Raw genomic sequence first — 22,592 nt, forward strand, 5'->3', positions numbered from 1 at the left:
TGCTTTAGAAGGGGCCATTCAGCTAACACTTCAGCTGAGCTGAAAAACAGAGGAACATATTCTGCCATAGGCTTCAGACAAAATCGAATCTCACTTACATCACTGTAAATCAGGAGTAACTCCACTAAAGTAAATGGAGTTGCACCAGAGTAAAGATCAGTGTGAGAAGAGAACTAGATCTAGTGTGTTTGGTAACTTAATGGGGAACTACAGTCATTTGTAAATTACAATCCTGTTTACAGAAGTGCTGGGCAACTGGCAGAGTGTAAAAATAACTATTGGAAATTATATAAAATAGTATTTTGTGCCTGGTGAATTATAATTATGGGCCATATGGTGCCATCAGTTTATCAGCAAAACTGTTAATGGAACGGTGCATGTTTATTAAGACAGAAGCCATCATCAAATATTCATTAAGGGCCAAAACCTTGTTCCATTAAAGTCACTGCAATAGTTTTGCCATTGACCACAACAGGAAAATTATTTGATCCTACGTAATAAATAGTCATTAAAAGATGATTTTTTTTCAAACCAATCGAGATCTATTCTGTGTGTGTGTCAACTACGCATATATAACAGTCATATTATAGTGTACTCTCTTGAGTGATACTTTAGCCTATTTTATATAATATGTTCTTATTTACATCAGTGTCTCTGATCAGTATGTATGATAGGGAACATTATGATTACAACCATTCCAGAAGATAGGCATTCCCTTGTATTGTATAGCAGTAAGAAGTGTATGTGAATTTGTCCTGAAGAAGAATTGCAGTTGATCTGATTAACAAATCAGATCTGATGGTATGGAGATCTATAGCCACTATGCCTAAGACCAAATTCAGGTATGGTTTAAGCAGGCACAACTGTTGTTGCAGTAAGAGAGTAGCACCTCTTATCAGTAGGGTTGAATTGGGCTGACAGTTTTAAACTAATTGCAGCATCCATAGTCCCTGGTACACATGAGTTCATTTAGGACAACATAATTCCAGTATTCCCACTATACAGCATTTCAACATGTGTTTGACTTTAAAAAGAGTAGTACCTAGTATAAGAAAACAACTGTTATTTTTTAGAGAATAGAACTTGAGCAATTTAAAGTGGTACAGCTATCTTATTTTTAAATTAGGTTGAATAAAGCAGTTGGGTTATTGATGATACCGATGGATTCCAACTGCAAGACATACTAACTGCAAAAAGATTTGTCTGATATAATTAACCCACTGTGTAAAATAAACATCTCTGGGGAAGTATGGTCTATGGGAATTAGCATCCAGTTGGAAGTCAGGAATGTCTGAATTCTCTAATCCTGGCTTTGCTACAGATTCCCTCTGTAGCCTTGGGGAAATCATTTTACATATGTAAAACTGTTATTTACAAGATCAGGCACAAAAGCTACTCATCCACCCTCTACCGTGATGGCTGATGATAGTGAAAAAATTAATGATATTTTGTTTCCCTGTTTAAAAAAAATAAAATCACTCAGGCAAGTGGGAAAGTAGACTTTAGCAAAGCTGGTTAGTAAGGATTAAGTATATATAGCTGAACATTTTGATCCCTACACCTATTGCTTATTTTCTTCTGTTTTTCTAAAGTCATAATAGTAAAAATCAGTTAAATTTTTTTCTTTTCTGTTTATAGATATAAGGGAATTTGTTGAAAAGTTCAACCAAAACCATAGAGCAAAGCAACAAAATATAACAGCACGGCATCTTGAGGTGACAAAAAGCATTAAGGCTGAAAATGTACCACCTAACGTATCTATTGACTATATAACCGTCTACTTTGAAAGTAAAAGAAATGGAAGTGCACAAGTGTCAGATGTTCAACAGTTACCGGAAGAGAATGCAGCTATCATTACTTTTCATGATCAGAAAGGTAACATTAAATAAATGATACATATTTATATCTTGCAGTTAAAAGATCAACGTGAAAATGAATGTACTCTTTTAAGTAATGGCTAAATTACCCTTAGAAAAAAGTTTACTGGTTTGATGGTTTGGCAGGTTGTTACTCTGTTAGATTAGAAACCTAGATTTGGGACTGGATATAATATGACTAATATGAGGCACTTAATTTCCAGTGGACATATATTACATTGTTAGGATCTCTGCAATGTCTTTGAGTCTACACAAGGATTCTGTTCTTTCTGTTTCTTAAATTAGGGACTCCAAAGCCAACAAAAATGTCACATAAATTGAAGGGGAATTTTCATCAGGCATTCTTAGGAGCCTGGATAGCTTTTTCTGTCTTTCTACCTAGATTTTTAGTCTTCCTTCCTCACCATGGTATCCAAATTTCTTTCAGGAGCTTGGTCCTTGTGGGCCCTTGGGCTGAGTTCAGTACATCTGAGGGGTGTCTGGATGGGCAGATATGGTGTTATTACCACATTTCTGCCCTCAGCACTCCTGGGGCCAGAGGGGGGTGAGTTCAGCTCCCAGCTTCATTACAGCAGCCCTGAACCTTATGCTCCATTAGTCCTGAGGTTACTCGAATTTACATCAGCTGCAATGGCTCCCTGTGGATTGGTTGGAGCTCTGTGCAGAATGGGGAATGTTGTGCAGAAACCTGTATATTAGCTCTGCACCAGCCGAGAACTCCTCGGGTGACTCTAAGAATGCAATGAAGAATCTGGCCCCAAATTTTTATAGATTAGGCACTAGTGCTGAGTGCTCACATCTTTTATGTAATTGCCTAAATACGGATTTAGGTGCCTAGTTAGAGTATGGATTGTGTTGTAGATTACTGGCACTGTGTGAAAGTAGTTAAGGACTTTTAAATCTGTTTGGCTAGACACCACAGTAGTATTTGAATTAATTCTGATGCAGTATTAATTTTGGCTATAATTATGCCAGATCCTTTAAAATAATATATATTTGCCCAGTTACATTTTAACCAGTCTCCTAAAATGGGAAGTGTTGCTCTGTTTTGTAGTGATAAATAAACAGCTATGGGAGAAGAAGTTCCAGTAGCTTCAATATAGAACCAGATCCTCAGCTGGTATAAATCAAAATATCTCCATTTATTTACTCCAGCTAAGGAGCTGGCCTTAATTTGTATAGGTAGGTTTGGCTTTCTCACTCACCAGCCAGGATCATGGGAACTGTACCTTTCAAGGAGCTGTTAAGCAGCAGGGTGGCCTCCTCCTCCTCCTCCTTACAGTGTTGGCAGGGGCGGGAGTCTCTGCTCTGCTGGACCAGGACAACCACATCCTCCACTTCACTTGTGTCTGCAGGGATCGAGTGTCAGCAGCCCTGTGGGAGTGTGTGTAGCTCTGCTGTCATGGAGCCGCTCCCGGGAGCTGCACAGAGCTCCTATACTGCAACAGGGCGGTGACACCTGATCCCTGCAGGTGCACCGACCCATTGATTTTTATTTTTCATTGATTTTAGTGTGTCAGCTGAAATAGACGTTTACCAACAGTTATCACTTATAATCGAATCCTGCCAAGTCTATGTATAGGTAAGGCAAGCAGCATCTGGTGCTAAGAGATTAAAAGTATAGAACACCAACATCCGTGTTAAACTTCTAATGTGGAACACTGTGTGCATTATACATCTGTAAGTCCACTTAAAATCCCATTACCATAAATGAATTGTTTTCCTCAGGAAGCTGATTAAAATATTATTTGGTCTGACTCTGCAATCACATGATAGAGTTACACCTCCTTAATCAGAGTCTTGTTCATTGTTCACACAATGGATATATTGTACATAAAAAAAGGTAGAAAGCTTTACAAAGTAACTTTTTTTCTGGATGGAATGTCTCAGATTTATTTATAACATGGCAAGAGTAAGTATTACTATTGTGTCAAGTATCAGAGGGGTAGCCGTGTTAGTCTGGATCTGTAAAAGCAGCAGAGAATCCTGTGGCACCTTATAGACTAACAGACGTTTTGGAGCGTGAGCTTTCTTGGGTGAATACCCACTTCGTCAGACGCAGTGGGTATTCACCCACGAAAGCTCACGCTCCAAAACGTCTGTTAGTCTATAAGGTGCCACAGGATTCTCTGCTGCTTATTACTATTGTGTAATCCTGTCTAGTATGATGGATTGTTATGCTGTGGGCATGTACAGTAACATACAGTATATACAAAGGGGGGCTAATGTCAGGGTGTCCCCCTGCTCCTGCACCCAACTTACCCCTTCTCCATATAGAGCAGGGAGGGAACACGGATGGAGAGAGACAGAGAGAGCATGGGGCAGCAGCTGCTTTCTCAACTTCCTGATCTACTTAAAAAGACAATGCACTTAAGAGTGGGTCAGCTTACTTAAAGAGGCAGTGTGCACCTCTCTCTCTCTCTCTCACACACACACAAGGTGTGTGTCTGTCTCTGTCTGCTATGCTGTCTCCTTTCCCTTGTGTTTGTGCTGCCTTGTGTGAGAGGCTACATTAAAAACAGTGTGTTAATCCTTGAAGGCTCAGCCGAGTGCTAGTTCATCATTTAGCAGTAAGGCATTCTCTGGGAAATATCCCTTCCTCTTCTACCCTCTAACGTCACACCTCAACCAAGCTTCGCAATCATCATAGCTGTGAACAATATTAAATTGTTTGTTTAAAACGTATACTGCGTGTATATCTATATAATATATAGTTTTTTGTCTGGTTGAAAAAAATTTCCCTGGAACCAAACCCCCCATTTACATTAATTTTTATGGGGAAATTGGATTCACTTAACATGGTTTCACTTAAAGTCACATTTTTCAGGAACATAACTACAACGTTAAGCGAGAAGTTACTGTACTTAGAAAAATGTCACTTGTCAGTAACTTGGAAATTCTTATTCAATTTAAAAAAAAATATTCAACCTAAAAAGCACTCCTATCAGAATAAAAAGAAATGCAGTAATTCATGAATTGCAACTTCTAAGCTAATTATCTTTAGATGTTTTAAAAAGTGTTAGAGTTAATTGATTTGACTTGGGTAATCTTTATTTTATTTTATATTTAGATGTAACTACTGTCTTGGCAAAGCAGCATTCACTCGACAAAGTACCAATTTCTGTGTATCCATACTACAGCTCATTGGGTACAGCGCTATATGGAAAGGAGAGGCCACAAATAAAGATGCCAGAACCAATTACAATGTCCCTGGATCCTTACATCTTGCAGTTTTTACACACTGATAATAGGCTAATCCAGGGAATAAATCATGAAATGGCAGATTGCAAATGTGAACTAAAGTGGCCTCAACCCAACTGTGCAAATCCAGAAATAACATTGTGTCCCTTCAATGCCTTATCTAAACAGAGATCAATGATCAGGTTGATCAAGACCTGGAATGAAGATGTTTCTAAAAAATTCTCATGTAGCATGTCAAAGTACAAGGCCATTAAATGTGAAATAAATTCAGTGGTGTGGGAAGCCATAAGAAACAGCTTGGTAAAGGATGGTGTTGTGGTCATACCTGACATTCCCAAGAACATAGTTGTCTTAGTAGGTAACACAGAGATTATGAAGGGGGCAGAGCAAGAACTGAAGGAGCTAATAGAAAATGCTAGGAAAAAAATTGAAAGAGAAAAGCAGAGCATGGAACAAACTATGTCAGTTGACCCAGGAAAGTATGCAATTTTACACCTTGCTGGGCTAGAGGAGAATGTTTACAAGGAGTACCCATCTCTGAAGATACATTACGATGCATCATCAAAGAGTATTAGTCTGTGTGGAGTGGCTGCAGAAGTATTTAAAGTCAAAAGTGAAATACTAGAAAAAGTGCACAGCATGGCACAGAAATCGATCAATGTCCATCCTTACATTATCCAGTTCCTACAACACGTAGATAATGAAACTCTGTCACAGCGCTTATTTATGTCAAATCAAATTAATGCCTTTTATGAGCTTGGCACTGATAACATAATGCTGATAGCAGATTCTCCTGGAGTTCTTCTAGAAGCAGAAGAAGAAATGAAGAAGGTTTTGACTTACAAATGCATTGACTTGGAGGACAACTCAGTCCCCAAAAAGAGAGAATGGAGGGAGCTCATCAACCATTTGTACAAGGCACATAACTGTTCCAAGGAAACTATAATAATTGTTGAGTTGGAGGATCAAATAGTCATTGCTGGTTATTTCAGAGCAGTAGCAGAAGCATATCAGCAACTTTCTGATTTTGTAGATAAACACACTCAGGTACAAAAAGTCATCATAGCTAAGTCTGTGGCAGTTGTAATGTTTGTGGAGAAGGAAAAGTCCAATATTTGGCTTGAATTAAAAAAGAAAGGCGTGAAAATTGAATTTGGCACACCGAATAAACGTAATGGTATTTCCCTGAGTGGACCAAGAGGGGAAGTGTTCCAGGCGGTCACCAAAATTGAACAAATTCTGTCTCCGCTACATTCGGAAAATGTGGTAATTGATAAACCAGGGGCCAAGGTGTTTTTCAAAGAACAAGAAAACTTGTATGTGACTGGTGTGAAACAACAATTTAACTGTCTGATCAGGCTGCAAGAAGGAGAAGAACAAAGAGAAGATGGTGAAGTTAATAATGTGTATACGAAGCAAGGCCAGCCCATCTGTGAAAAGATCCTGCAAGATAGAGTTGTAGTAGCAGTTTATAACGGAGACTTGTGCACTCATCCAGCTGACGTTGTGGTGAATGCATCCAATGAAGACTTAAAGCATATTGGTGGCCTTGCTGAGGCACTTTTAAAAGCTGCAGGGCCAGAACTACAAACAGAATGTGACCGTATTGTGCGGAAACGAGGCCCTTTGCAGCCCGGCCGTGCTGTTATTACAGATGCCGGGAACCTCCCATGTAAACAGGTGATTCATGCTGTTGGGCCCAGGTGGAGTGATCATGAACCAGAAAAGTGTGTGCGCCTGTTAAAAAGAGCAGTTAAGGAAAGCCTTCACCTGGCTGAAACGTACAATCATCATTCCATAGCCATCCCTGCTATCAGCTCTGGGATATTTGGATTCCCATTAAAATTGTGTGCACAGTCAATTGTATCATCTATCAAGGAAACCTTGGAAGATTCTCCAGAGGAAAGCTGCTTGATAGAGATTCATCTTGTGGACTCTTCAGAGAAAACAGTTCAGGCTTTCACTGATGCCTTCAAAGATGTGTTTAGAGATAAATCAACCCAACACAATTCGTCACCTCCGTCTGAAGCAGCCTTCAAGCCCAGAAAAAGTAGAAATGCTCAGAGCAGAAAGGGTCTCCAGACAGTAACAACAGATGAAGGATTAAGCATCATACTGGAGAAAGGCAGCATTGAAGATGCTACAGTAGGTATTTTAAATTATCAGATGTTACCCAACTTTAAGTAAAGTTGATTTTCAGTTATAAAATATATGAAAAGATACTTAGATTTTCAGTTCTAATAAACAATTAAACATATACAATATGTTAATATAAGTCATAATTGATTATTTTAACCAGGGGCGGCTCTAGACATTTCACTGCCTGGGGCGCTCTGCCGGTCGCCGGTCCCGCGGCTTCGGTGGACCTCCCGCAGGCGTGCCTGTGGAGGGTCCGCTGGTCTCGCGGCTTTGGTGGACCTCCCGCAGGCGTGCCTGAGGAGGGTCCGCTGGTCCTGCGGCTTCGGTGGACCTCCCGCAGGCGTGCCTGCGGAGGGTCTGCTGGTCCCGCGACTCCACCGAAGCCGTGGGACCAGCAGACCCTCCGCAGGCGCGCCTGGGGGAGGTCCACCGGAGCCCTGCCTGCCACCCTCCCGGCAACTGGCAGAGTGCCCCCCGTGGCATGCTGCCCCAATCATGCGCTTGGTGTGCTGGGGCTTGGAGCCACCCCTGTTTTTAACACAATTGTATAGGTTAGACAAGTTTAGTTTTTCATGGTGTCTATACATATGTAGAGATGAGCAAACATATTTTAGACTGACTGTATTTTGTTATTTGAACTGTATTCATTGTCACATTAAGCTGTGGCAACCACGTGTTTCTCTTCCATCATTTCTTTATGGTTTTATCTGTGTTTATAGTTCACACTGTGATATGAGCTGAAAGCAGCTGTGAAACGTGCTTTCAGGATGACCTTTGCACTCTTGTGCTCTCACTAGCTGTGTGAGTATACCTACTACTTAGTCTATAGGGCAGAGGTGGGCAAACTATGGCCCATGGGCCACATCCAGCCTGTGGGACCATTCTGCCTGGTTCCTGAGCTCCTGGCCTGGCAGGCTAGCCCCTGACCCCTCCCCCGCTGTTGCCCTCCCTCACAGCCTCAGCTCATTTGCTCTGCCACTGGCACAATGCTCTGGGCGGCGGGGCTGTGAGTTCCTGGGGCAGCGCAGCTGCAGAGCCTGGCCTGACCCGGTCTCTGTGCTGTGTGGTGGTGGCGGCGTGGCCCGGCTTCAGTCGGGTGGCGTGACTGTAGCACCGCCAGCTGCCGGTGCTCCAGGCAGTGCAGTAAGGGGGCGGGCGGCGGGGTGGATAGAGGGCAGGGGAGTTCGAAGTGGTGGTCAGGGGGCAGGGGTATGGATAGGGGTCGGGGTAGTTGGGGGGAACAGGGCATTGAATGGGGGCAGGGGTCCCGGGAGGGCAGTCAGGAAGGATGGGGTTGTGGGGGGCAGTCAGGGGCAGGGGTTCAGGGGGCAGTCAGGGGACAGGGAGAAGGGGTGGTTGGGTGGGGTAGGGTCCCGGCGAGCCATCAGGAATGAGAGATGGGGTTGGATAGGGTGGCGGTCTGGGAGCGGTCAGGGGATGGGGGTGGGAGTTGAATGGAGCAGGAGTCCTGGGGGGGGCGGGCATGACCCCCTCCCCTAACCGGCCCTCCATACAATTTACAAAATCCAAAGCAGCCCTCAGGCCAAAAAGTTTTCCCACCCCTGCTATGGGGGAGTGGGTAGGAACTGCCTATAGTCTCTATGAGGGGAAGTGGCAGAACTTCAGATGTTTAAACAGGTAAAAATTAAATTGCTGATCCTGAACACCCTTAAATGCCATTGAAACTTGGCCCTGGTGGCATATGAGCCTGTAACAGTGAGTTATCTTCTATCTGTAAATGTACATGGCCCCATTGTTGCAGTATCTCAGCATCTTAGTGGTGCTTTGGATCGTGTCTCTCAAAGATTCTTTACCGGGGAAGGATTAACTATCTCTGGTACCTGTAGTGAATCGATCTTGCATATTCCATGTAACGTTAACTGCCTACCAATTTTCATATTCCACCAGCATTGAATTTTTAACCATTAATTGGACCAACAGCCAAAACTCCCAATTAAATAACTCACTTATTTCCTTCTCTGTTTTCTAACTATCTCTTCTTTTTCCTTAATGTCTTTGTCTTTTCCCTCTGGCTTTCAAGTTGATGCATTTCTCTTCCATCTCCACCACTTTATTTCTATCCAGTCTTTATCTCCTTGTTCTTTACATCTGTCCCTCTCTCTTTTTGATTCAGCAATCCCTCCCTTTTTTGTCTGAGGCAGAGAGCATCTTCTGGAGCCTTATTTTTACCCCTTTTAGTGCCACTCAGAGGATCCACATGATAACCCGCTGTCCATCCTAAGAGTGCTGGCTGTGGCTGCCACAGCCTGTAAACGTAACAAACTCTTTTGGTCAGAGCGGTTTACTAGAGCATGATGTACCACAGTCCTCTGTGGGACTGACTGTGCTGTTTGCACATCATTCATAACCCATGTTGACCTACGGAGTGAGAGAATTAACTCTTTCCCTCTCCTCTTTCTCTCCTTCAGTTTATTCCTTCTCTTTTTTTCCTCTTTCTCTTCTGTAACTCCTCCCTTACTTCCCTTTCCACATAACTGCACCCATGTGGTTGCTCCTACTCATACCAGTTTACCCTGTGGTGGTAACAGGAGCAGCAAGGCATCTGGAATTCAATAGTAGCATCATGCAATATGGGCAGGACCATTACAAGTATGTGATCCCCCTGCAGGAGAATCACATATGAGGGTTTTCAAATGGACATAGAGACAGTAGAGTAAGAACACAGGATTCTGACATTTCCATATAAAATATAAACTGCTGCATAAGGGACAAATTTCACTCTATTATACTCAAGGTACCCCACAAAAGTCAGTGGGATGATGTAGGTATAACTGAGCATAATTTGGCCCATTTTGTTCAAAAGATTTGCTTTATTCCAGATTGCTACTTTTTAAATTTGCTTTATTTCTTAAATCTGCAGGTGCTGTTATAGTCACTTCGCCTTAAATGTTTCAAGTTTAATCTTATAACCGATATTTGATTTTGTTTAAGACGGACGTCATCGTAAACAGCGTTGCCCAAGATCTACAGCTTGATAAAGGTCCACTCTCTAAGGCCTTGCTGAGCAAGGCGGGTCCGATGCTCCAAGCACAATTATCTGAAGAAGGCCTAGAAAAAGTAGCTAGTGAAGGGTCTGTGTTCAAAACAGATGGATGTAATCTGGGCTGCCATTTTGTGCTTCATGCCATTGTTCCTGGATGGAAAAGTGGGCAAGAATCTGTACAGAAGGTAGAAGGCTATTTTCCTAATTCTCATTTGACTGAATGGGTTTCTCAGTTGGCAGTAATGTAGATTTAATGTGAATTCTCCACTGAAATCAGTGGAGCATTTCCTAGGGGGTCAGCTCTGTTAATTTTGATATAACTAAGATCATTTTGAATTAATCCATGTTTATTTATGATATTTTAATATAAAATACACTATTAAAATATTTAACTGCATGTACTAACGTGAACTTTGTTGTGATTCACAGCTGCTAAAAGACATCATCACGGAATGTCTTCAGACTGCTGAGCAACTGTCTTTAAAGTCAATCACATTCCCAGCAATTGGAACAGGGAATTTAGGGTTTCCTAAGCCTGTTGTTGCTAAATTAATGTTTAACCAGGTGTTCAAATTCAGTCGTAAAAAAAAAATTCAGTCTCTTGAGGAAGTTCACTTTCTGTTGCATCCAAATGATACAGATAATATTCAGGTAACTTGTATCCTATTACTGTGCTTTCTGTTACACATGGGTTAAGGAAATGATGTGAGGCCCAGAACTAGATTACACTGTTTTTGTCAGTAGTTTTCTAAAGTCTCATCCTTCTCTCTTTCCTGCCTTTACACTGGGAATGGTCAGCCCTCCTTGCACTGTTGGTTTAGCACCGGTGCAGCTCCACTACTGGTAGCAATGATTGACGTGTTAGTGTACACCAGTCACAAGCGTGTTTACCACTAAAAGTTAAATAATAGAGTGGTAGAAACACTTGTTGCCAGCCTACTCTGTGCATCCACCATTGCTAGCACTGGTAGAGCTTCACTGGTTCTAGAGCAGTGTTGGGAAAAGCACTGTTGGAAACAAAGACAGTGTGTCTCATGTCATCCTCCAGTGTCAGATTCCCCTTTGGTCTGGAGGCCATTAAATTATGCTTCTTCTGATGTGGGCAGGTGTCAACGTGCTCATTATCATGCTAGCCAAGAAAGTATCTTTGGATTTCCTTCTTGATGATAATATTCAGGCACTGTCCTATGAGGTGATCTCTGCTCCTGCTCTGATAGAATTGCCATTAGACTGCTCCTAGAATGTAAAGCTTCTCTTTGATTCTTCCATACACAGTAACTTGGCTTTCCTGCACAATTTTTTTCTCATTTGCTGGAGCTGGGACAAGTTAACATTGAAATATACCTTAGTCCATGGAGTCATGTGAATCTTTCATGCATAGCCTCAGGTAGCATTCTCTTTCCCCCTCTTCTCTCTGACTCTGTCTTCACTGAATAGTTAACTCAAGTTATCTACACTTGAGTTTAACTCCTCTTGAGTTCACTTAGCTTGAATGAGAGCAGTCACGCTGGGCTGCTGCAAGCAGCGTACAGTGATTGTGTTAGCAGCTGACAAGTTGTGCTAACTTGAGCTGCCACCTATACTCCCTGATGGGCCATCCAGCTTGAGTTAAAAGCACCACCAAACTTGAGTTTTAAGGGGTTTTGTGTGGACGGGAATTGAGTTAGAGGTGTCACTCATGTTAGGAATAAGCCCTCTGTCTATGCACCCTATTACATGCTAATTAGACTTTCACTGTACTGCCTGAAGGTGTTAAACCTGAAGCAATTTGCCAGTTTCTCTCCCTTGCTCATAATTTTCAGGGAATCGTGGTTCCTTTATGATTCCAATTTATCAGTATTTCCATTCAGTGTTGAATAAGATTGCTCGGTGGACAGCATCTAGTCCATCACCTTTAGTTTTTTCTAAATATTTTTAAATTTAATTTTTACTTTTCAAATCTATATTACTACTGAGAAAACTCTGAAGAAGTGATGTCTACAATTGATGACCATGGTTGTCTTTCTAGGCATTTTCAGATGAACTGCAAAATAGAGCAAGTGGAAATATTACCAATATCAAAATGCACAAGACTGTGCCAGAGAATGCCCAGCAAAGACAAGGTAAGTTTTTGTTTTGTAAGTTTTATAAATATTCTAGTGATAGGTGAAAATTTAAAAAAAAAATTTCAAATATATATTTTTTGATATTGGTTTGGTGAACATGTCTGTCCCAGTGTTCAAAGTAAGGCGGTGATAATCCTATTAGTAAAAACCAGTAAAAGCAGAAAATTGAATCTCGCCAGCAATAGGTTTGTGTGTACTGGTAAAAATCATGCCCATAATTCACCACCAGTCATAACAGTAGTAGAAGCTGTAGTGTAGACAGGGCACAGGTATTTTTAGCAGCGTACCAACTAACAAAGATTCTGAGCAGCTAAACAGTTTTACTGTCACCTGTGATGCCTGGTGAATTACTGGATCATACATCCCATGGGGCCAGTCTTGCTCCTATTAAAATCAGTGGACATTCTGCAAGAAAGTAAGACTGAGGAGAAACAAATGTGAAACTGAATAGTTTTTTTCATTGTCCAATCTGACAGGATTACAAAGAACAGGATAAATATTGCAAACTTAATTAGATTTTTTTTAAAAGAATATAATATTCAGATCCTGGAATAGAGAATCTGCCCAAAGGCTACTGAAAAAAAATGAGAATCCACAAGCTTGCTTATTTTCATACTAAATCACGTTTCCACTCATATATCCTGCAGTGGGCCCATATGGTATGAGTGTACAATCATACAGGGATCACCTCCGCTCCATGTACACTGTAAAAGTGTTTTCTGTGCCACCCCAGATTGGAGGGCAGTGATGGGAACAGGTAAAGACAGAGACCAGGGACTTTCCATATACAAAGAGGCAGTGGCTACAAAACATTAGCATTGCAGGGCTATGGCTACTATTTGAGCCTACATATTAGAGCAGCAGCTATAACAGGATAGGTTGTTTTGAAGTTGTGTGCCCTAGACCCAGGTTGGGGGTGGATCTTATCTCCCCAGCTCAACTTTCTCCCACACAGTTACCTGGGCTTTGTGTGGGTGAACATGATTTAACTTTTTATTGTAAACTAGGTGTTTCTGTAATCTTCTCCATGGGAATGTGCCAGACAAAAAACCAAACTTTTTGTGAGCTCTTTACTAAATGCACATAGAGACAGGTGAGTCCCTCACTCTAGGGAATAGAACCTTTGCTGAGATACACTTTTATCCGTTTTAATTTCTTTATTTTCCCTTGCAGTTTTCTTTGGGCCCATTACAACCCCAGTACAGGGAGTGCATGAAATGCAGATTGGTTCCATTACATTCCAGATAGCAAGCGGAGACATTACCACTGAAAAGACAGATGTCATTGTAAACATATCAAATCAAATGTTTAACCTCAAAGCAGGTACTTTAGCCTAGTGATTGAGATTAATGAGAAATACATTGTGAGTGGTTTGAGTGCATGCGTAAGGGGATGGGGGAAGAATTTTCAATATATACAAGTCTTTTTTTATACGTTGTGCCTTGACGTTTTCAAACTGGGAAAGCTGTACTAGGAAGTGTCTGTATTTTGATGTAATTTGTAACACCAGAAAATAATACTGTTCTCCCCAGTATATAGAAAAATCCTATTGAATTTAATAGAGAATGAGAATCTTGTCTCTAGAATGTTTAAACCTCCCTATAGAATTCTAAGGTGGGGAATCATTGTCTGTGATGTTCTGTGTAATGGGGTCAGCTGCCTCCCATATACCCCTCATGGCCAAGGGTGCCTCTGCAGTACCTACTAACAATTCTCCCTCAAAAGGCTTTTTAAACAAACTCCACACGGGCATTTCTGATCCATTCGCTACCCCTTCTCAGGGGTCCAAGTTTATTCACCTAAATAAAGCTCCAAAATAAAACCCAAGAGTTCCAAAACGCAATCCATCTGTTTTAGTATCTTGTCAGGTCACTCCTAAACTTTTCTGCCTGTAGTCTCAATAGGGAAACCTTGCGTCCCAAGGTTTTCTGCTGCAGCCTGATCATTCCCAGCAGTCTCCAATTCATTCTACAGGGGCCTTTCCCACTTTGGCATACCACTCCCAGGCCCCATCTAGCTGGAGCCTCAGGTTTGTGGCTCTTGCTTCCAAACCCTCCTGGGATTAGGTTCTTCCTTGCAGAACCCTCTTTTACTTTCTGCAGTTTCCTGAACTTCCCCCTGCACTCCAGCCACTTGCTGCCTTTTATTGGGAATTACCTGATCCAATCCAGGTGTGCATCTTTAGTATTAAGGGTTCACTACCCCTAAGCCCTCCAGCCCTCAAGAGGCAAGCCATCCTGACCCTGTTACAGTCTGTATGAAGTTTAAACATTACATAAGAAGTAAATATTTCTCTTTTAAATATTATAAGCTTTATAATATCTATAAACCAAGTTATTGATTTCATTCCTGTTAAATTTTATAGGACTTATCTATAAGGAAGTAACAGTTTTATTTGACCTCATTGGGAACTGTTGGGTATTCAACACTTTTGAAGATCAGGCAAATGCCTTGACAGGCATCTAATGTAGGCTTCTATTTTTTTTAAATCTTGGCCTATACTATTATCAGATGTGAGAGATATTGTGTGCTTGGTCTCGTTGACCTAGGTGAGACTTTAAGAGTACTCTTCATTTATTTGATTTGTCAAACTAATATGGCTTTTCTTATTTTAGGTGTCTCTAAGGCAATTCTGGAAGGTGCTGGATCACAGGTTGAAGCAGAATGTGCTCAGCTAGGTATAAATAAAGCATTTGTGACCTGCTTTCTAGAGGCACTGAGCACCCACCATTTCCACTGAAGGCTGTGGGAGCGGTGGGTGCATACCACTGCTGAAAATTAACCACTACGGGTACTTGTGTTTATCCATGATCTCACAACTCCTTAATTAATTAATATGATGCTTGTAAAACATCTTAAGAGATGTTAAAATAAAGTACAAAGCAAAAGAAAAATCCTAAAGAGATGTCAGCATCACGATAAATTAAAAGAACCTGCTCTGCTGTATGACTCATCCTCTTGTGCCAGTAAAACCCTTCAAAACAGGGCAAAATACAAAGGGTTAGATGGTGCCTTTGGTCAGAGCCTGAGCACTAGATGGTACATATTTATATGGTAATTAAATAAGCTGCACCACCCAGGGGAAGCCTCAGAGGACATTGTGCTTCTGACACAACCCTCTGACTTCCTTTCTTGTGTCTCCTTTTTTCTGAAGTTAGGAAGTAGCAATGTGCTGCTGGCCTATACCAGCAACCCACCGCATCCTCCGCATGGCTCAGAGACAAGTCAAAAAGGAAAGTTCCTACCTTAGCAGAACTTATATCTAATTTTAGACATAATCTATGGAAGAATGATAAATACAACCAATGGAAGATAAAGATCCAACAGGAAACAGTAACGAGTTCCATGTTTGTTAAGTACATATAACTGGAGGGAAGAAGGTCAGGGAAGAGGTAAATGTGTAGGTTAGCACTGAAAGGCAATTGCAGGAAGTGGGTCTGATGGGAGAGCTGAAAGAGGAGTGAGGCTGTGTAGTCCACAGAACCACAGAGGAGAGTCTGAATACCAGTGGAGCACTGAGTTGCACCAAGCTGTCTGGGTGCACAGAGCAAGCCAAGGAGTAAGGCCCGGTAAGATGTGGACAGAAGGTGAGCTGTGGCCTTGAAAGCAGGGATGAGGGGTTTGAATCTGGTGCAGAAGGAGATTGGAAGCCAATGATGATTTAGAAACGTTTATATTAGGGATAATTAAAGGATTTATCACTTTCTGTCATGCCTTATATATTTTCTTTCATCTTTCAGCCTCACAACCTCACAATAACTTTATAACCACACAAGCAGGAAACCTGATGTGCAAAAAAATAATTCATCTTGTTGCCCAGAACAATACTAAATCTTTAGTCTCCAAAGTGCTCCAGGAGTGTGAACTGAAGAAGTACACGTCGGTTGCCTTCCCAGCTATTGGAACAGGTTTATGTTTTTGTTGGAAAATAAAACTAAAACCAATCAGCCTTCTTGAGACCAAATTCATCCTGTGTGATTCCATTGACATCAGTGCTCCAGGGATTTGATATACCTGAAAAGTTTATTCTGCTATATTAAGAAAATTGTTGTGGCATTGGGGCATTCAAATAATGTCTAGTGAAGGTCAGAGCAAGGATTTTGAAATGATAAGGAAGCTGGAGATCACGCTTGTTAACTTAAATATGAAAACCATATCAAGTGATTTAAGACTGTCATGTTTTAACGTTAGAAACTTGAGAATATCCATATGATATTACTATCTAGAGAACCATGAATGCTTGTCTCAGCTGATGTTCATGGATATCCCACTGGAAGGTGTCTGTGTGCCTATTCCTGCTGCTACTGAAGTCAGTGGAAGTTTCCACTCTGACTTCTGTAGGAGCAGGAAAAGGCCTTGGATAGGATATGACCCTCTCTCTTTAGGCCTGATTCTTCCTTAGCCCTGCTTCTGCATTCCTGTATCACCCAAAATATCCATTCAAATCAATGAGAATCACTGGAATCAAAGAATGCAGGATTGGGCACTATGTTTAAGATCTAGTTTTGTATGATCAAAAGTATATCTGTATTACATGTCTTTCAACACATTGTAATGTATGTATTTTTTTGTATTGTTACATTTGTTACAGGTCAGGCAGGCCTTGATCCAGCGGTAGTAGCTAATAACATGATGGATGCTGTAGTTGATTTTGCAAGTGATAAATCTGTTCAAATTGTGAAAAACATTAAAATTATCATCTTCCAGCCACAACTACTAAGTGTGTTCCTTGCATGCATGCAGAAAAGAGAAGGTACTGCTAATGTACCTGATACACCTGCATCAGAGTCCTTCTTGTCAAAATGTGCTTGTAAGTAGATGTCTGGTTGTTCATTTTTAAGTTGAGGCATAAATAATCCTTATTTAATTTTAGAAACTGAGTAACTGCAAGTATTTATACTTCATTACAGCATTCTTCGGCTTTGGAAAACAGAAACAGTATTCTTCAGCTACAGAAAAAAAGCCTGCAATGGTTTTGCAAAAGAAAATTGAGAGAACTGTTTTTCAGATTTGTGGTGAAAGCCAAAAAAATGTGGAAGATGCTGTATCCTGGATTAAAAACTTGATTTTAAAGGAACAGCATGAAAGCACTATCTCAGATGAATGGATTTTAAGCTTTGATGACCAGGAATATAAGGAACTAGCAGACCTCCAGAAGAAACTGTACATCATTATTCAGCTGGAATGCAAGGATCCTGTGCCCTTTATTCGAGTATCTGGTGTTACCAAAGACGTCCTACGTGCTTGCTTGAAAATTCAACACATGATCAAAAGAGTTAGAGCGGTTCAAGAAGAACAGTCTAAGGCAGAACTTCTCAGCAACCTAGTTGAGTGGCAATATCTAGAAAAGGATCGGTACCTGCCTTTTGACAGGCTAACAAATCTGCGCTTAGAGGATGCTGCAGCATTAAATCAAAAAGAGATTAACATCACCATTTGGAATAAAAACTATAAAGTGGATCTGGAAGCCAGACGTGCCATAGATGACAGAGGGAAAAGTATGGTCATTCTAAGAGTCTCAAAAGATGAAGGTGAATGAAAGCTGTTTGGTGGTACTTAAGGCCACATTGTGTCTAGCTTGGCATGAGTGAGTTGTGGGGAGAATATAGAAGGGACAAACAAAGTAGCAGTTCGTGTACATATCTGGAATACTAACAGTTCTGAGCAGCCATATACTGGAGAATTGAGAAAGCTGCTAGATTTGGAAACAAAGATGATAAAAGAACAGGAATTACTTGTGGCATCTTAGAGACTAACAAATGTATTTGAGCATAGGCTTTTGTGGGCTACAGCCCACTTCATCAGATGCATGCAGTGGAAAATACAGTAGGAAGACACACACACACACACGCGCGCGCGCGCGATAAGGAGAGTGATCAGTTAAGGGGAGCTATTATCAGCAGGAGGGAAAAAGTACTATTTGTAGTGGTAATGAAAATAGTCCATTTCCAGAAATTGACAAGATGTGAGGAACTGTAGAGGTGGGGGGAATAAGCATGGGGAAATAGTTTTACATTGTGGAATGGCCCATCCACGCCCAGTCTTTATTCAAGCCTAATTTAATGGAGTCCAATTTGCAAATTAATTCTAGTTCAGCAGTCTCTCGTTGGAGTCTGTTTTTGAAGGTTTTTTTTATTGTAATAGTGTGACTTTTAGGTCTGTAATCGAGTGGCCAGGGAGACTGAAGTGTTCTCCAACTGGTTTTTGAATGTTATAATTCTTGACGTCTGATTTGTATCCATTTATTCTTTTACATAGAGACTGTCCAGCTTGGCCAGTGTACATGGCAGAGGGGCATTGCTGGCACATGATGGCATATATCACATTGGTAGATGTGCAGGTGAACGAGCCTCTGATGGTGTGGCTGATGTAATTAGGTCCTATGATGGTATCCCGTGAATAGATGTGTGGACAGGCAACGGGCTTTGTTGCAAGGATAGGTTCCTGAGTTAGTGTTTTTGTTGTGTGGTTGCTGGTGAGTATTTGCTTCAGGTTTGGGGGCTGTGTGTAAGCAAGGACTGGCCTGTCTCCCAGGATCTGTGAGAGTGATGGACGTCCTTCAGAATAGGTTGTAGATCCTTGATGATGCGCTGGAGAGGTTTTAGTTGGGGGCTGAAGGTGATGGCTAGTGGCATTCTGTTACTTTCTTTGTTGGGCCTGTTCTGTAGTAGGTGACTTCTGGGTACTCTTCTGACTCTGTCAGTCTGTTTCTTCACTTCAGCAGGTGGGTGTTGTAGTTGTAAGAACACTTGATAAAGATGTTATAGGTGTTTGTCTCTGTCACATTTGCTCCAACCCCTCAGACAGAGATAAATTTGTTGGGGAAGAGTCAACATGGTTTTTGTAAAGGGAAATCATGCCTCACCAATCTACTAGAATTCTCTGAGGGAGTCAACAAGCATGTGGACAAGGGGGATCCACTGGATATAGTGTATTTAGATTTTCAAAAAGCCTTTGACATCACCAAAGGCTCTTGAGCAGAGTAAGCAGTGATGGGATGAGAGGGATGGTCTCTCATGGATTGGTAACTGTTTAAAAGATAGGAAACAAAGGGTAGGAATAAACAGTCAGTTTTCAGAATGGAGAGAGGTGAATAGTGGTGTCTCCCAGGGGTCTGTACTGGGGCCAGTCCTATTCAACATATTCATAAATGATCTGGAAAAAGGGGTAAACAGTGAGGTGACAAAATTAGCAGATGATACAAAACTAATCAAGATAGGTAAGTCACAGGCAGACTGCAAAACGCTACAAAAGGTTCTCTCAAAACTGGGTGACTGGGCAACAAAATGGCAGATGAAATTAAAGGTTGTTAAATGCAAAGTAATGCACACTGGAAAACATAATCCCAACTATACATATAAAATGATGGGGTCTAAATTCGCTGTTACCACTCAAGAAAGAGATCTTGGAGTCGTGGTAGATAGTTCTCTAAAAACATCCACTCAATGTACAGTGGCAGTCAAAAAAGTAACCAGAATATTGGGAATCATTAAGAAATGGATAGATAATAAGACAGAAAATATCATATTGCCTCTATATAAATTCATGGTACGTCCACATCTTGAATACTGCATGCAGGTGTGGTTGCCCCATCTCAAAAAAGATTTATTGAAATTGGAAAAGGTTCAGAAAAGAGCAACAAAAATTATTAGCAGTATGGAAGGGCTGCCATATGAAGAGAGATTAATAAGACTGGGACTTTTCAGCTTGGAAAAAAGACAACTAAGGTGGGATATGATAGAGGTCTATAAAATTATGACTGGTGTGGAGAAAGTAAATAAGGAAGTGTTATTTACTCCTCATAACACAAGAAGTAGGGGTCACCAAATGAAATTAATAGGCAGTAAGTTTAAAACAAACAAAAGGAAGTATTTTTTCACACAACGTCTAGTCCGTGGAACTCCTTGCCAGAGGATGTTGTGAAGGCCAAGACTATAACAGGTTCAAAAAAGAACTAGATAAATTCATGGAGGATAGGTCCATCCATGGCTATTAACCAAGATGGGCAGGGATGGTGTCCCTAGCATCTATTTGCCAGAAGCTGGGAATGGGCAACAAGGAATGGATCACTTGATGATTATCTGTTCTGTTAATTCCCTCTGGGGCACCTGGCATTGGCCACTGTTGGAAAACAGGATACCAGGCTAGATGGACCTTTGGTCTGACGGCCTTCTTTTGTTTTTACCTGTGAATCTTCGGATGTCTCGCTAAGATAGGTTTATGGCTGCTTTGAACTACCAGAAGGGTGGAAAGCAGCTTGGGTGCATCTGTGAGTCTGACCATGGATTATGCATTCTCTTGACAAAGAGTGGTGTTAATTAGAGATTGGATAATAAATGGGTGTTCTACTTTCAGAAAGGATTTGTAATAAGGCATATGGCTGCATAACCGGAGGAATGTAGTGTAAATAATATTAACAGAATGTTTACTTTGCAGGTAAACAGTTAGTAACTCTCCCTGAAGAGTGGTGTGATATGAAACAAGAACGTGTCAAAGTGGTGGAGCTACATCCAGAAATGAAAGAATATCAGGATGTTCAGATGAAGTTTCAACAGACGTGTTCAGCATTCAAAATTGATAAGGTAAAAGGCTGGCCTGGTTTCTGAGCCTAGATATCTTGGTGACTGGCACTAGATTAGATAACGAAGAGTGGATGAAGAGTTGGTTTAGATTTCTAAAATTTGGACAGTTCCTTGATAGGAGAGGAATGATTAATAGATTTGTACATTCGAAGAGCCGAAAGGATCATTGTGAGCATCTAGTCTGACCTCCTGTATAAAACAGGCCATAGAACTTTCCCAAAATCATTCGTTTTGAACAAGAGCAGATCTTTTTAAAAAACATCCAATCTTGATTTTAAAGTTGTCAGTGATAGAGACTCCACCAGGACAAGTGGTAAATTGTTCCATTTGTTAATTACCCTTGCCATTAAAAATGTATGCCTTCTTTCCAGTCTAAATTCGTCTAGCTTCAACTTCCAACCATGAGCAGACATAGTGAAGAACATCCTTTCCTAGTCTGTATTTATTATATATAGAGAGAGAGATCCTATTATTGCTTTGGAGAAGGAAGCTCAAAAAAGAAGCTAAGCTATGACAGATATAGCACCAGCTTCCGGAAGTCTAGCAAAGTCACTCTGCCCAACCTTACGTGAGACTGCTTCTCAGAACAAATCTTCTCAAGACAGTGCTGAGAATGGAGGCTGGTGATGGAAAGATATCAGCACTATCTTCTTTCCACCCTACATCTCGGACCAGAACCTCTTCTGGTGTAAATCAGCTTCATTTCATTGAAGCCAATGAAACGATGCTGGTTTATATCAGCTGAATATCTGGGTCCTGATCTCCTATGACAGGTCTTCTTGGGAGGGAAGCTCATCAGTCTGCTAGCATCTATCAAAAGAATTTAGAAGATCATCTCTCCTCTCTAGAATCTTTGAGTTGGTTGATGGCCCCTCCCCTACCCAGTGCTTTTAGAGAGTGGCCAGCATTCCCCTTTCAGAAACTTGAGATGCTTCGTGGAGATTTCCCCTAGAACCTCCAAATTCCTTTTGAGATCTTTCTAGGTGTAACTAGTCAAGAAAAGCAAGACCCAGTAGCTCCTCTAATTGGTTCCACTGCTGTGCTTCTTTAAGAGCTAACTGCATACTAGAGATTACTACACACAGGGAATTCCTTACAAAAAATATAATAAAAAGGGACTTGACCATGAAGACAGTTGCTACCATTATATCTACACTAGCTTTTTTCCTAAAATGTCTCCCTACTGCATTATGTGCAGCTCTGCCAGTGGGAGCATACTATAGACGGTCGCTGGGGTTATAATCACCATGTAGTCTAACCCTGCTGAGAGCAAGTCTAAGCAACATGGGGTCAGATTTTTAAAGGTACACCTCTACCCCGATATAACGCCACCCGATATAACATGAATTCGGATATAACGCAGTAAAGCAGTGAGGAGCCCTGGGCCCTTTAAAGCGCCACCCGAGCCCAGCTGCCGGAGCCCCAGGGCTCTGGCAGCCAGGCTCAGGTGCGGATTTTAAGGGCCAGAGGCTCCGGCCACTGCGGGTAGCCCTGAGCCCTTTAAAGTGCTGCCCAAGCCCCGCTGCCAGTGGTGATTTAAAGGGCCCAGGGCTCTCCCCAGCGGCTGGAGCCTCTGGATATATATACCTCTGGATATAACGCGGTAAGATTTTTTGGCTCCCACGGACCGCGTTATATCGAGGTAGAGGTGTATTTAGGTGCCTAAAAATGCAGATAGGCACCT

General features: G+C 41.4%; 1 protein-coding gene and 1 long non-coding RNA gene across 4 annotated transcripts in view; one reads left to right on the forward strand and one right to left on the reverse strand.

The window, feature by feature from the left end:
• The window catches only part of PARP14 (poly(ADP-ribose) polymerase family member 14), a 44,526-nt gene that overhangs the window by 14,770 nt on the left and 7,164 nt on the right, over positions 1 to 22,592 (forward strand). For all 3 annotated transcript variants that reach the window (XM_075070276.1, XM_032793998.2, XM_032794001.2), the window contains 11 exons: positions 1,639 to 1,875; positions 4,948 to 7,223; positions 10,170 to 10,406; positions 10,651 to 10,872; positions 12,230 to 12,323; positions 13,500 to 13,649; positions 14,942 to 15,004; positions 16,067 to 16,234; positions 16,918 to 17,136; positions 17,237 to 17,857; positions 20,763 to 20,908. In XM_075070276.1, coding sequence (XP_074926377.1) covers positions 1,639 to 1,875; positions 4,948 to 7,223; positions 10,170 to 10,406; positions 10,651 to 10,872; positions 12,230 to 12,323; positions 13,500 to 13,649; positions 14,942 to 15,004; positions 16,067 to 16,234; positions 16,918 to 17,136; positions 17,237 to 17,857; positions 20,763 to 20,908 — 4,433 coding nt within the window. The remainder of the gene's footprint in view (positions 1 to 1,638; positions 1,876 to 4,947; positions 7,224 to 10,169; positions 10,407 to 10,650; positions 10,873 to 12,229; positions 12,324 to 13,499; positions 13,650 to 14,941; positions 15,005 to 16,066; positions 16,235 to 16,917; positions 17,137 to 17,236; positions 17,858 to 20,762; positions 20,909 to 22,592) is intronic.
• Positions 1 to 22,592, reverse strand: part of LOC116832890 (uncharacterized) — a 30,562-nt gene that overhangs the window by 7,534 nt on the left and 436 nt on the right. The gene's annotated exons all lie outside the window — the stretch shown is intronic.

The sequence above is a fragment of the Chelonoidis abingdonii genome, chromosome 10, assembly GCF_003597395.2.
Source record: "Chelonoidis abingdonii isolate Lonesome George chromosome 10, CheloAbing_2.0, whole genome shotgun sequence".
Taxonomy (NCBI): Eukaryota; Metazoa; Chordata; order Testudines; family Testudinidae; genus Chelonoidis; species Chelonoidis abingdonii.